At 40.8% G+C, this 14460-nt stretch overlaps 2 protein-coding genes across 3 annotated transcripts in view; one reads left to right on the forward strand and one right to left on the reverse strand.

Moving 5' to 3' along the window:
- Positions 1–999: 999 nt before the first annotated feature.
- Positions 1000–14460, reverse strand: part of ela3l (elastase 3 like) — an 82687-nt gene continuing 69226 nt past the window's right edge. The window contains exons 1-8 of one of the 2 annotated variants that reach the window (XM_085909450.1): positions 3707–3785; positions 2867–2955; positions 2584–2681; positions 2214–2342; positions 1863–1999; positions 1501–1646; positions 1137–1289; positions 1000–1054 (exon numbers count right to left, since the gene is read on the reverse strand). In XM_085909450.1, the coding sequence (XP_085765576.1) occupies positions 1037–1054; positions 1137–1289; positions 1501–1646; positions 1863–1999; positions 2214–2342; positions 2584–2681; positions 2867–2955; positions 3707–3746 (810 nt within the window). In that variant the 5' untranslated portion in view covers positions 3747–3785 and the 3' untranslated portion in view covers positions 1000–1036. Of the gene's footprint in view, positions 1055–1136; positions 1290–1500; positions 1647–1862; positions 2000–2213; positions 2343–2583; positions 2682–2866; positions 2956–3706; positions 3786–14460 lie in introns of those variants that run through there. The other variant, XM_085909451.1, reaches the window with a different exon arrangement.
- Positions 6996–14094, forward strand: bco2l (beta-carotene 15, 15-dioxygenase 2, like). The gene is made up of 12 exons (XM_085909447.1): positions 6996–7023; positions 8231–8408; positions 8526–8737; positions 9937–10052; positions 10149–10251; positions 10772–10912; positions 11763–11923; positions 12118–12288; positions 12366–12503; positions 13106–13288; positions 13487–13597; positions 13834–14094. The coding sequence occupies exons 1-12, from the start codon at positions 6996–6998 to the stop codon at positions 13948–13950; spliced, it is 1659 nt and encodes a 552-aa protein (XP_085765573.1). The 3' UTR covers positions 13951–14094.

The raw sequence follows: 14460 nt of genomic DNA on the forward strand, positions 1-14460 counted from the left end.
CACGCCATGGAGGGATATTAGTCTCATATTTTAGAGCGAGGGTCAGTTTCATAAAGGAGCTGATGATGTTTGAGTGAGCCTGTTTTTTTTTGGGCAGCGCGTCACGTGTTTGTCAGTTCTCTCAATCTGTTCACTTTTTGGGAGGTTATCTATCATAGGCAGTGAAAACCAGTCAGGGCCTATTTTACAAGATGAGCGTGTGAGGACACCTGCTGGATAATGGTTGTCATTGTTCTTCAATGTTTAGTCCAATCAGCTATTCCCATCCTTTATTGAGCCAAGACACAAATGTGAAAAAAAAAATCCCTTAGTATATAAAGTATATAAAAAAAACACACACAGCTGCTCAAATGCTAGGTTTTGCACAAAAGGCAGATTTGATCACTTAGTGTTGATTTATAGCCAGCGTTTGTTAGACTGTATGCCCTCATCTGTAATACGGATGCTCCTTGGAATACTTTCAGGGAGTGATGGAGGTGCAAATGGAAGATTGTTGGAACATCTCTTAGCCAGGAAAAAAACCTCAGCTAACCCCTACCTCGTAAACGGTAAACTAAGTTTAATCGGAGCAAAAACAAGGCCCGGTTATGATGATAATGTATTGACAATGGAAAAGTTGGGAAATCTGCCAAGTGACCTTTTTAAGCAAGGTGCCACACTAAATCACACTACTGAATAATGACTGGATGAGTGTGTACTCTGCCCCAAGCTCAGTCGACAAGTGGAAGGGATGAGGTGGATCGAACTATTTTGAGGCAAAGGGGGAGTACTTAGATATATACAATTTTTACACTTTTCTATCTAGTAAAAAAAAAAAAAGGACATACAATAAAAAAAAAAAAAAAAAAAGTCTCAATGTCTCTTAAATTTTGTGGGTGCTTGGATTTACTTAAGGGGTGCTTCAGTGCCCCCCCCAAAATGGGCTAGACGCGCCTATGGATGATAGTTACCTCATGTATCACGTTCTGAATATGAAATTATATCACCACATCAGACGAATGCAGACTCGTGTGGATTTATTGACACTTCATTCTCTTTAGTTGTTCATCATAACCTGAAAGACAAATATTTCAAAATCTAGTTAAAAAATAAATAAACCCTGACACAAAGCAAAGTAGAATTTGTGCGGCCTGTACCTGATCAATCCAATCATTGAAGGCGGACACGCGGGTGAAGACGGTGGGTTTCTTCTCGTAGTTGCAGCCCAAGCCGGAGACAAAACTGGCGATACCGTGGACCTCCCAGGTACCCTCCATGTTCTTACAGTTCAGAGGTCCGCCCGAGTCTCCCTGAGAAGCAAGACATCATGTTTTATTCTGCCGCTGCTTTACAGACACACTGACAAGGGATGACGAAAAGTTTTTGTACAAAATAAAGAAACACAAGAAATGTCAATCGTCTAAAAAAGTAAAAAATAGCAGGACAGCAAATAATCCCTGTCAACAAACCAACAAATAGCTAACACAAAGTTGCGTATCATTGAAAATTGTATTTCCTTACATTGCATCCAGCCACGATTCCGTCCCCACCGGCACACACCATGCTGGTCCTGACAGCGATGCCCCACCAGTCAGGTTGCGAGCAAGTGGGGTGGTCAGCCACCGGCATCAAAGCCTGCTGCAGATTATCAGCGATAGGGCCTCCGGCTAGAAGACACATCCACCACACGCGCTTTAGCTCATCGCCAGCGGCTTCCAATGTTCCATTTAAGAGCTTAAACTGCCAGAAATGATTCGGATGGGATTTAATGTGTTATTTTCATGGCAACTCAGGAGGATTGCTTGTTTCGACATGATCCAAAAAAGACAGTCTGGAGCTACTCACCTGGATGAAAATAAAAAGGAGTAGGTTGCTTGACTTACTGTACAATCTACCCCATCCGGTGATGTAACAGGGGTAGAGGTTGGTCAAGAGGGTGTCAGCGGGGGGAACGCACGCCAGCTGAACCTGGTCGCTCAAAGTCACCGGCTCGGACAGCTTGATCATGGCGATGTCATTTCTGCGTGAGACCCGCAAAAGGAAATTTATTGCTTGTACTGAATCCAAAATGAAAATATACACGCTGGGTCTGCAGTCACCAATTCCCCTTATTAATGAAACACTCACCACGATGTCATTAAAAAAAATCACACTTTTCGACAATTTGGATTTCAATGACTGTGCTACTTGGGAGCCCATATCATCTTATTTTCACTTTTTTTTTCTTTTCTTACCCAAAAGCCACAAAGATGGGGTTCCATTTCTCGTGCACAATGATCTTCTCAGGCAAGATGGCCTTGGAGCCGGCTTCTTCCTCTACCAGGTTGTGTTTGCCCACAAATACCCTGTAGGACAGCTTTTTGCTGTGGAAACAAACACATGCGTGCTGATTGAGTCCATTCAGTATTGGGAATACGATGAATCGAAAAGAAAAGCCATTGCATTGAATTTCCCCCAACCCATGAACTTTTGCTTCTTCAAGAGCACCTCCTCGGCAAATGATGCGAGAATCCAACCCGAGGACATTTTGTCGCGGGGCGTGTTTGCGCCAGCTGTCTGTCTATACGGTGGCATTTTTGAATTCTTCTATGTTAGCTCTCCTACTTGATGCAATGAGCGGCAGTCATGACCCAGTTGTCAGCAATCAGAGATCCGCCACAAGTGTGCCTCCACTCTCCATCCCTCTCATACTGAAGAGAAATCTGCACAGACACAAGAAGGTTTTTGGCAGCTCATTTCAGAGGCAAACATCTAATTACTGCACTTTGAGCAGCTCTTCAGTCTGTCAGCTAAGAAGCAGATGCCAGGCAGGCAGGCAGGCAGGCAGGCGCGCGCGTGATGCTCGCCAGCTCGTTTGAAAAGTCACACAGATGTGCGTCGGCGTTACCTGCCAAGGCCAGCTGTGAGGCCTAGCGTCTTCGCCGTTGACCACACGGGAGGTCCGGGGCTCGACGGGCGGCGTGCCGCACCCCAGGGCTGAGGACGTGTGAAGGGCAATAGGTGGAAGAAACATTTATTTCAATTTTTTGATTACACTGCTCATCAGTTTTTCGAGATGGTTCAACTTATAAAAGATTGAATGAAGAGCAGATTTGGAATCAGTGCAGAAAATGTATCAAGAAAAGTTTACTTGCAAGTCTGATTAAAAAAAAAAAAGTAAAAATACGTTAACCGGTGTTATTAAATCAACGGTAGGGCAATAAAAATTGCAATAAAAATGAATCCAGGCAGCAGAAATAATAATACTCAATGTATCAATAACATTTTTTTTGTCATCTATCTGTTTATCTGTCTGTCCGTCCGTCTTTGCTCTGATTGATGATACCCATTTGCATCGCTACTTGTTGCTAGGCAGAATTTGCAAAAACAAGCAAAGCACATTTGCCACCTTGGCTGTGTAATACGGGCACACACCAAGGCAAAAAAATAAAAAAAGCATTTTCATCTCTTTAACGTAAACTTCATTTTAAGATGTAAAATGCCACCATTCACTCGTCGCACATTTCTATTCACCTGGGCCTTAAACCATAATGAACATCATTAGCCGGTGTCGAGATTCAAACTTGAACTTTGACCACTCGGCCACCCTTCCCAAAAATAAAACAAAAAAGACCATCTGGGGCCATCTGCTGGATCCGAAGGCAGTGCATACCTTGTCCTTAATGTCAAAGGCCTGAAGCTGTAGACACACACACACACAAATGTGAAGAAGCCCAGATGTTCTTACCAGCAGCAATGAGAACCGAGGCCAACACAATTGGGATCATGTTGATTGATGCGTCTCGAAAGAGGCCACTCAACGCTCACTCGCTTTTAAACGGTCTTCCGCCGGCAACTCCCCCTTTGGGAATGCAGTAACACTCACTATTGCTCCCCCCCCAGGGATGAAGGTCAGCCAATAGCTAAGCGGCCCACACAGGTGGCTTCTCCGGAACATTTCTCATGACCTTCATTTTTTATGCCACACATCATGTCTACTTTGTCAACAAAACACGTGGTAAATACGCTTAACTGTTAATGCTTACTGTATTTATTTTTTTTCATATGAATTAAGTTCCATAAATAATACAACATTCTTCCCAAAAGGAATCATTTCGACATTTCGGTGTCAATCCATTGTAAGCAGGAATTAAATGCTTGCGTGAGAGCATGAGAAACCGACATCTGGATTACTGGCGTGTGGGTGTGTTTGCTCTCCAACGCAAAATCCAACCAAGGAAGCATTAGAATCATAAATAACCAGATGGTGACATTGATAATATTGACAGTCAGTGTTGGAAAACAAATTGGGGCAAATTTTGAAAGTTTATTTATGCTGGGTATGATTATGATATTGGATATTATTAAGTATTGCCAAAAGATACAAGAAGCTAACTCTTTGAGCCTTTTTTGTTAATTGTGTGAAAGTGGTTGCCCTTTGCGTGACTCAATATCCCAAAAGTAGCTGTCAGTTTAAAAATAAACAGGTCCCTGCGTTTGATTGATGAGCAATGCAGGATGAACCTTGTCTCCGAGCTCACCTAGGACTCCTAATGAGGACAAATATGATGATGACGTTTTTTATGATGAAAGAGAAAAACCTGAACCATTCAATCAGTTAACCACTAGATGGGACAATTCATCTGTGCAGTTTACTTATCCCCCCGCCCGCCCAACCTCCGCTGCTCTTCGTTGTTGGGGGAAAAAAAAAAAAAAAAAAAAAAAAAACAACCCAGGGGAATACTACCTGAAAATAGTTCCAGAGGATTGTCTGCCAGTTTGCAGGTTCCATCCCTGAAGTTGTTCCCTGACTTGGACTCAGGCGACCCTTTCCAAGCACGACAATAAGAGAATAAACCGAGATAGTCACCATCCCACTGTGTGCTCCTCTGATATGCAATTAATTGAAAGCTAATTAAAATTCTTCATCAAATCTCTCTAAAACATTGTCGTGCTTATCGCTACTCCGTGTCCACAATAATGTCGCCCTCCCCTTGTGATGATTAAACCTCTCATATTCATTCCATTGTCGAGAGGATGAGGTCTACCTGCTGCACGGCCGCTCGGTCTGTCAGGAAGTCCTGCTGAACTCTCGATGACTCTCAGCTTTTATAGTTGCTCTCTATATCTCCTTGTGGCAATAAACATGATATTTCCACAATGCTATCGAGAAATATTAGGAAGAGCAGCTCTTATCAATTAATTTATAATTTAATTGATTCACTGTATGGAACAGATCCCAGAGCCCGGGACACAAAACAAATAAACAAAAAAAATATGGCTCATTCAAATTTAGAGAGGCTCTGGGTCAAAATGTCAGTTGAATCTCAAGACGAAGCTGTAAACACCATTAAAGGAGAAGTCAAGTCAAAACTATTTTTTTACAAGAATAAGTTATTTGCATACCTACTCGTCAAAACATAGTATTCTGATTAATATTGCGTTTTTTTTCCATCTCGAGCGGCAGCCATTTTGCCTTCTACTGCCACTTGCTGTCAACTAAAAATGACATCACAGATGATGTAAGCTTGTTGCTAAGCAATCATTGTGCTTCAATCTCTCCTGGGAGAAGCTCAACAATTTGTTCTGCCTTTGAAAATTAATTATTTGAATTCATTCTTGGATTTTTGACATTTCTTTTCCCAGTTCCAAAGCAATCTTGTTCATTTATACTTTACCGGCAAAATCTTCATTAAGAAATTGGATGCACTCCAACCTTGATGGACGTTTGCCCTTAAATGGATATTTGTCTAATTTTAAATTATCTTCAGTAGTTGACAGCTAAAACTATGTTTAGGTGTTTGTTCTAATTTGGCCTCAATTTCAAAAGGATTCTCCTACGCAAAGAATGACAAGTACGGGGATCATCTCTTCCCTTTTGATTTTTTTTTTTTTTTTAATAATTGGAGCTCAACATTTCCTGGCATTTCATGCCTTGAAAGTACAGGCAGTGAGGAACAAGTCCTTTAATTAAATCTTCATAAGCATCTCGTGCCTCGACTGGTCTTCCTGCAGGTCTTGTTCCTACTTGCTGTGTTTCCACATCACTCATGTCAAGAGGGGGAAGAGGAATCACGGCTGCACGTATGATGTCTGTTATGGCCAGTTAATATTTATTTGGATTCCGAGTACGCCCCATGCGTCGGGATGCCTCGCAACATTTAATATGAATGAACCTCACTATATATATTTTTTTTATTCGATCAAGAAAAACGCAACAAAATATTTTTACCCCCCTCACCGTGCCTCATCACAGTACAAAAAAAATAAAACATAAGAGGACACTGGTTTCATGTTCTCGACGTGATTGCAAAATCTTAAACTGTACAAGATGAGACTGTATAGATTAGATAAACAGAAAAACTGCGGCGTGTTTGAGATAGAGGATAACCAAGGTCATTACGATGTTCCTTCTTTTTGAAAGTCAACCTAATGAAGATTATTCATCAAAATATAAAAATGTCAATTTTCTTTGATCAGTGCAAACCAACAAATAAACACCGCAAAAGCAAAAGCATTCATTCGGTGTTCTGACACGAGAGCTGCAGGCAAGATTCACACAAAAAAATGTGATGCACAACTCACAACATGATCTCCAGCCGAGGTCGTATATCACCTAAAGAATGTACACTATGTGCAGAGATGCTACTTTTGACTCCAAACTATTTATTTGCACAATAAAATGCTTAAATATGCACAAATATGAAATAATGATCAGTCTCTCGCTTTGCAGTTCTAAAAGCTATCTGCAAGATTTTGAAGCTACAAAGAGTCAGGTGGAACTTGACATTTTTATTCATTGAAGAAAAGCATTGATGATGTATTATGTCATCCAAGAGCAACAGTAAGAAGCGCCTGGAGACATTTTCACGAGCAGTAGTTTGATAGCGTGACTGATGTTGCGTTTTTTTTTATGTCGAGTTATCACCTCTTGAACTCGACACCCATCCCAGAGTCCAAAGTCTCTCCCGCACAGATCATCGGTAATAAAAGCGCAGTGTTAAGTCTCATTTGATTTGCACAGCAACAGGCCGAGCATGTCTGGGACTGCGGAGCCGCAGCCATGTGAGTAGATGCCATATTTTATTTATATATGAGATCAAGAGAAAATACGTATCGCTGTGGAAATTTTGATCAGGCGAAATCTTCTGCTACCTCTACGTCCCAGCAGTAATTGCAATTGAACCTCAAGTTGTTGACAATGTAAATGTCTGTTCTAGCCTCTAGCATTTCATCTCGCCATTGTTTTTGTTTTCATTGTCTGTGTTATAAACATCTCAGGAACAAAGTGAATTTATTCCCTTTATTCCAACGCTTGGCATTGTAAGAACAGTGGGAACCCGAGCTCAGCACGTGGTGGGTGCATTATTGATCCACAACAATGATTTGCTTTTTGCTTGTGGTGTGAAGTTTGGGGATACTAAGTGTGTTGATGGCAGGCAATGAAAAGGAATTGCTTATTGAATGGCAGATAGAGCAGGTGTGGTTTAACGTGCGCCACCCCGGGGAGCTGCGTCACCATGGCAAAAAGCGTTACATAACCCTCACAAAGCACACAATAGATAATCTATCTCTCATGTATGCACTTCCTTACTGAACAGTTTCATTAAGATGTTGACATCTTTTTAGTTGGGTGATATTATCATAAATATTGTAAAAAAAAAAAAACATTTTATACAATATTAAGATATTATTTATTTATTGCGTACAAATAATTATTCTATAATGTATTGTAGTCTATTTATTTTTATTCCAAGGCTTTTTACTCAGCATGTGACGCGACATTGTTTGAGCATATTATAGTTTTTATTTGAAGTATTTATTGTTTGAACTGTCTTTGTTTTTGTATGTGTGATTCTTACTGTATATACACAGTGATGGTTGTTTTTAAAGTACGCTATCAATAAAGTTGAGTTGAATATTTGGTATTTGTATTATTAGTAGTTATTGTACAATATTAGCATTAGTATTGCTTTTTTTTAGTATGTATTATATATTATTAAACATACAGTGGATTAATCTATTAATATATTTAAGATTTTTTTTCAATTTTAATTTTAATTATTCGTATTGGTAATCATATTAATAGCGTGTGCTCATTAATATTAATGATAATTCCACAAGTGTTATCTTGCTGCATGAGCTTTTATATACTAAAAATATTTATATCAAAATGACATTTATTTATCATTACTACTGGTTTTAATACGAAAGGTATCATTATAATAACAGTGCAATTTTTTTTTTCCCATTTACCACCATTTCCTTCCAGTGTCCAGCAGGGACAGATGCCCTATGGGCAAAGGTTTGGAGAGTGTGGCCCCACTGGTGAGCTCTGTGGAGGAAAGCCCTGATCCCATCCCAACTACCATCACAGGAACAATCCCAACATGGATCAAAGGGAGCTTCTTGAGGAACGGTCCGGGCAAGTTTGAATTTGGCCAAGACAGGTACAATAACAATGACTGAGTCATCCAGGTTCACACTTTTAAGAATGTTGTCCTTCAGCCACACATTGGGGTGAAATTTTCCGTTCACTGCTGATATTAAGATCTCTCCCACCCAAGATACACCCACTGGTTCGACGGCATGGCAATGATGCACAGATTTCACATCAGTGACGGCAACGTGACCTACAGTAGCCGTTTCCTGAGAAGTGACTCGTACGTGCACAACTCGGAGAAGAATCGCATCGTTGTGTCCGAGTTCGGAACGCTGGCCATGCCTGACCCCTGCAAGAACATCTTTGCGCGATTCTTCTCACGTTTTCAGATCCCAAGTATGTACGGTTCAAATGTTGACTATAACATTGGTGACTTTTTAGTGCATCCTAATGTAACTTGGTCATCACTGAATGCATTATTATTATTATTATTATTATTATTATTATAAGCACAAGAAGTGGAAAAAAATGGTTACTGTATGTGCATTGTATTTGCAGACATAACAAAAAGGGGCCACAGCAAAAGTCAATGTGGTTGACTTTTGTTAAATGTGCTGCTCATGTCTTAATAAAAAAAAAAAAAAAAATTGAATACAAATCAAGTGCTGGATGTTCAACAATGCAGCATTGATTTTTATAGGCCACAATGTTCACATTGAATTGTCACCTAGCAAAATGAAATCACCTGAACGGGGGATTTGAACAAACAGCAGCCAAGCATTGCGTGCAATTTAAATCATCTGAGTAATCCGTAATATCCTTGGAGAGGTAACATTTTAAAACCTGTCACATATTTTGGGGGGGTTCCAAATCCTTCGAAATTGTGAGCAAGAACTCACTGTTATAAAATTGTCGTTAGAACTGCAATATGCTTAAAAAAAAAAAGCAGGAAAGCTTAAAAATCCCGAGAGCTTTCATCAGCCCAAATATTTGAGTTGGAAAGAAAAAAAAAAAAAAAGAAGCCACTGCTATTTCTTTTTCTCTCTCCACTTAAAGGGATTACACTTTTTTATGCATTTAACTTCATTAGATCAGATTAGAATGCGTACGCTCCGCTCCGACAGAGGCTAATTTGTGATGTTTTCAGATTTGCTTCTTGAAGATGGCTACTCTCTTCATTCTGCAATTTGACAGGCAAAGTGCATGCTCTATAGCAGGGGTGTCAAACTCATTTTTTTTCTTGCGGGCTGCATCGTAATCATAGTTTCCTTCTAAGGGCCATTATGACTGTCAACGCCTTATTTTATACAGTATAGGCTACACAACCAACTGATCGGAGCTAGTTTTGAAATCACAGGTGACTAAAAACTGTTCAAATACTCGAAAAAGACAAATGTAAGAAAAATTCCTAAGCATTTCTCTATTTTTCAAAAAGTAGAGACAATTTGTTATTTTAGTATTGACACATGGCATCCATGCATAATTTGTCTTTGCGGGCCACATGAAACGATGTGGCGGGCCGTATCTGGCCCCCGGGCCTCGCGTTTGACATCTATACTCTATCGTGTTTAAATCCATCATTGTGTTGTGAACAGAGGCCACAGACAATGCCAGCGTGAATTTTGTCAAGTACATGGGAGACTATTTTGTCAGTACCGAAACCAACTACATGAGAAGGATCGATCCTCAAACTCTGGAAACAAAAGAAAAGGTAGAGAGAGAGAGAGAGAAACACAGTCTTGCCGTCATCTTCTTCTGGATGTTATGTAAACATTTTACAAAAGTGAATGATACTTGCCAATCTCAGGTGGACTGGAGCCAATACGTTGCTATCAATGCAGCCACAGCCCACCCACATTATGACCGCCAAGGGGCCACATACAACATGGGCAACTCTTACGGAAAAGGAGGTAACAGCTCACACGACTCACACTACACTAAAACCGAAATATTTAAGTCAAGCCACTCCTCCTAGCGTGACTGAAGTGGACTATGTCGTATTTATTTTCTGGTAAATAAGAGAGAACATACAAACTGCAAATAGGAATTGGGATTCAAACCCAGAATCTAAGCACAATGAGACAAATGTGCTCACCATTATAAAACTAAATTTCACAAGACACTCCAAAATGGCATTTTTTTTTTTTTTTTGCCAAATCTCATTTATATTGTGCTGATATACCAAATTAAGTGTCCGGCGAGTTTTGCACATCTTAGTTTCCTTTGTGTATTGACTGTATTGAAAAAAAAAAATCATATTAATTATTCATATTATTATTTATTCATATGTTCATTATGTTCGCTTCTATTCCTTCCAATTTCCTGTTCTGAATACTCTGCTTTCTCTATTTTTATGCACATTATTATTACACCTAGGAGTATGTTACTTCTACACACATCATACATATTGACGTGTTTGCTCATCTTTAGGTTTCTTTTACAACATCATCCGCGTGCCTCCACCTGGGGAGGCGAGGGCGAGCGACGACTGCGCAGACCTCTACGGAGCTAAAGTGATCTGCTCCATCCGAGCCAAGGAGCCCAGAAAACCCTGCTACTATCACAGCTTCGGTAAGAAGTCAAATGAACTATGAGAAAAGCTTTGGCGCTGACCCGATTTGACAGGCTTGAGCCTACACTTCTTTTTTTTTTTTCTTCCTTCATATTCCGATTAATTACTCATTCAAATTCTCGTCTGGCCCTCGCTTCCCTTTGTCAATCACCGTGCCTTTGTGTTATGTTCGGTTCTCACCAGCTGCGGATGTTTGATTGTCTCGCTTTCTCCCCATTCCGTGTAATATTCTTTCTAGCGTATTTTGAATCACCATATATTGAAAATTACAGAAGCAAAATATAAATCAAGAGGAGATTTCATGTGTACGTACACAATGCGATTTTGTGCAGACCTCCATGCTATTCTTGGATGGCACCAAGACATTTTTATTTTTTTTTTTTCTGTCAAGAGGGAAGAATTGTAAAGCGGTTCAACGCGCCCACTTGCATCCCTCGCTAGATTAGCAGTGGTAGCAGAGAATCTGTTTATTCGCACATTCACTTGTTTATACGCAAGCACATATTTTAGTCTCCAAATTCCCTTGATTGTGTCACATAACATTGCTTTGTACTGTTTTGCCAAAAAGAGGTGCGGCCAGGAGGAAAGCCCCATTACGCAGAAACATAATGTTCGTGGTTTCTTTTTATTTTTTTTTTATTTTAACACTGGGGCATTTGTAGTCAAACCCAAATTATTCCAGGATGTGACCTTACAGTTCATTAAATCAAATTATACAACATGTATACAACAAAAATGGGATTTTTTTTGTACGTTTCTGGTGTAAAATATACCTTATAAAGATTTAGTTCCTTAAAAAGACATATATATATATTTTGTATTTGTTTTCTTTGTTTGTGCCTGCTTCAGTCATGTCTGAGAACTACATAGTGTTTGTGGAGCAGCCCATCAAGTTGGATCTGCTCAAGTTCATGCTATACCGCATCCAAGGAAAGAGTTACCACAAAGTCATGACCTGGGATCCCAGTTGCGACACCATCTTCCACCTGGTCAACCGGCACACTGGAAAAGTGAGTGAAAGCTAGGCCACACTCACTTGGCTCCACAAAAAAACTCCAAAAAAAAAACCTCACAGCCGCTTGGTAGGTGCACCGACATAACAACCAGGTTGATCATTTTAAGGACCGCCGGCCTCGCTCAGCTCGCCGATATTAGCGGCTCGTGATGACTATCATTAATTCATAACAACTGCGTTAAATTACAGGAGAGTGAAGTGACGTACCGCGCAGCTCCAATGTTCACGCTGCATCAGATCAACGCCTTTGAGGACAACGGACTGCTGGTTATGGACATGTGCTGCGGGGATGACGGACAGGTCATCGGAGACTTCACCCTGGAGAACCTCCGCAGAGATCCAGGAGAGGAGATGGACAAGGTGAATTTGCATCAGTTAGCCTTTCCAAAGCATCTATTTTTGTGATCAGGTCACTCTATTGTGCTTTTCTTTGTCAGTTTTACAACTCACTGTGCAGAAACCTGCCGAGGAGATACGTCCTGCCGTTAAATGTCGACAAATCGGCCCCCCTGGAGGAGAACCTCGTGACCTCGCCTAACTATAAAGCCACGGCCAAAATGACCAAACCTGGAGAGGTAGCATACGTCACTCAATCATGATGTCATTAACTCCATTATACTTCATTTTACAGTTAAGGGTGAAGTCGAAATTGTAATCAATAGAGTCAACTGTGAGTAATTACACACTTTGATGAGGATTAGCTTGCACGCGGCAAGATTTTTGTGATGAGCGAGTAGAAATGTGAGGAATAGAGCAAGACCTTTAATTTGACATAAAAACACTCAACATATTTCCATATCATCCATTAGAACTGGTGTCAAACATAAGGCCCGGGGGCCAGGTACGGCCCGCCAAAACATTTGATGTGGTCCGCAAATTGCTCATCAAATTCTCACTTTTAAAAATAATCTTTTTGAAAAGATTTGAACAGATTTTACTCGTCTCTAATTTGAAAACTATCATCAGTTTGTTTTGATGTCATAATGGCCCACCGAAGGAAATTATGACTTCGATGTGGCCCGCGACAAAAATGAGTCTGACATTCCTGCATTAGAACATTTTGTTGAAAAAAATGCCACTTTGGTTGATTGACACCCAGAGCATAGTCCAGATTGCGTCATGAAATTAATTTCAACAAAATACGCATCGATGTCTGTGAACTTTTGATCTCGTTCAGGTTTACATGACCCACGAGGAACTTCACGACGATGAACTTCTGCAATACGGTGGCCTGGAGTTCCCTCAGATCAACTACGAGCACTACAACGGACGACCTTACCGCTACTTCTACTCGTGTGGTTTTGGACACGTCTTCAGTGACTCGCTGCTCAAGATGGACGTGCACACCAAAGAGCTCAAGGTCTCCACCAATCACACTGGAACAAATTACGACTAATGTCATTTCATTACATGGGAACGTTTGTTTGGAGTAAGATCAGCATCATAATTGCACGAGTGCTACTGTATTTGTTGTCACAAGAAAGTTGGACTGGAATTAGTCGACTGCGAGTTTTATTTTTGGTGCCGAGCACATTTTCATGCCGTATTTCCTGTTTAGGTGTGGCGCTATCCCGGCTTGTTCCCGTCCGAGCCTGTCTTTGTTGCTTCGCCTGAAGCGACCGAGGAAGATGACGGAGTTGTTTTGTCAGTCATTATCACACCGCGGGAAGTGAGTTCACAACTGCAGAAATAGTATCAACTCAGATTTTTGTTTCCCCCTTGCTTGATTGTCTGACTCGCTCTAACAGGAGAATGTTGAGAGCGCTGCCTTGACTTAAGAGTTCCATTGGTTCCACGATTGCACTCCTAACCCAAAACGTTCATATCTCAAAGCATCCCTCATTGAAAATGGATGGAAATACGATTATTAGGCTACTGACGTGTTCCGTTTTTTTTTTTGTTCAGGACAAAAGTACTTTCCTTCTCGTTCTGGATGCCAAGTCCTTCACGGAACTGGGCAGAGCCGAGGTGCCCGTCAATATCCCCTATGGGACGCACGGTGTCTTCAATCACATGGGCTAAAAGTTCCACAAACAACATTGATGAAGAGATGCTGTTGAAGAGGTCCAGGAAGCTAACTTGTCCCAAAGTGCTCTTAACTAAAAACCCAAATGGAAGGATTTGAAGGACAAATCCCTTTTTGAGAAATGCATAAACAAATGCCAACGGAAGACAATAAAATGAAATCAATTTCCCTCTCTTCTGTTTAAATCTGAAGTGTTTTCGCATCATCGCGCCACTTGAAACACGACGCTTCCAGCGCCGGCCAACGCGTGCACTTAGGAGACATCAAAATGCATCAGAGCAAATTCAATTTCTGTCAAAATAATGTGATAGAAATGGACGGCGCGAAGAAACGGCTGCAAAACAAATGGATCCGACTGGTCGATAGCCTCCCGAGAGTCTGACAGAGGTCGCGTCACAAATTCGCTGCTGTTGAAATGAGCAAAATAACGTTGACATTCACTTAAACGCCGACATGTCAGAGCCGATGTGGGAACAAGAGCACTTTGATGTCACAATAACAACAGC

The sequence above is a fragment of the Syngnathus leptorhynchus genome, chromosome 4 (genome assembly GCF_054491065.1).
Source record: "Syngnathus leptorhynchus isolate UIUO chromosome 4, UIUO_Slep, whole genome shotgun sequence".
Lineage (NCBI taxonomy): Eukaryota > Metazoa > Chordata > Actinopteri > Syngnathiformes > Syngnathidae > Syngnathus > Syngnathus leptorhynchus.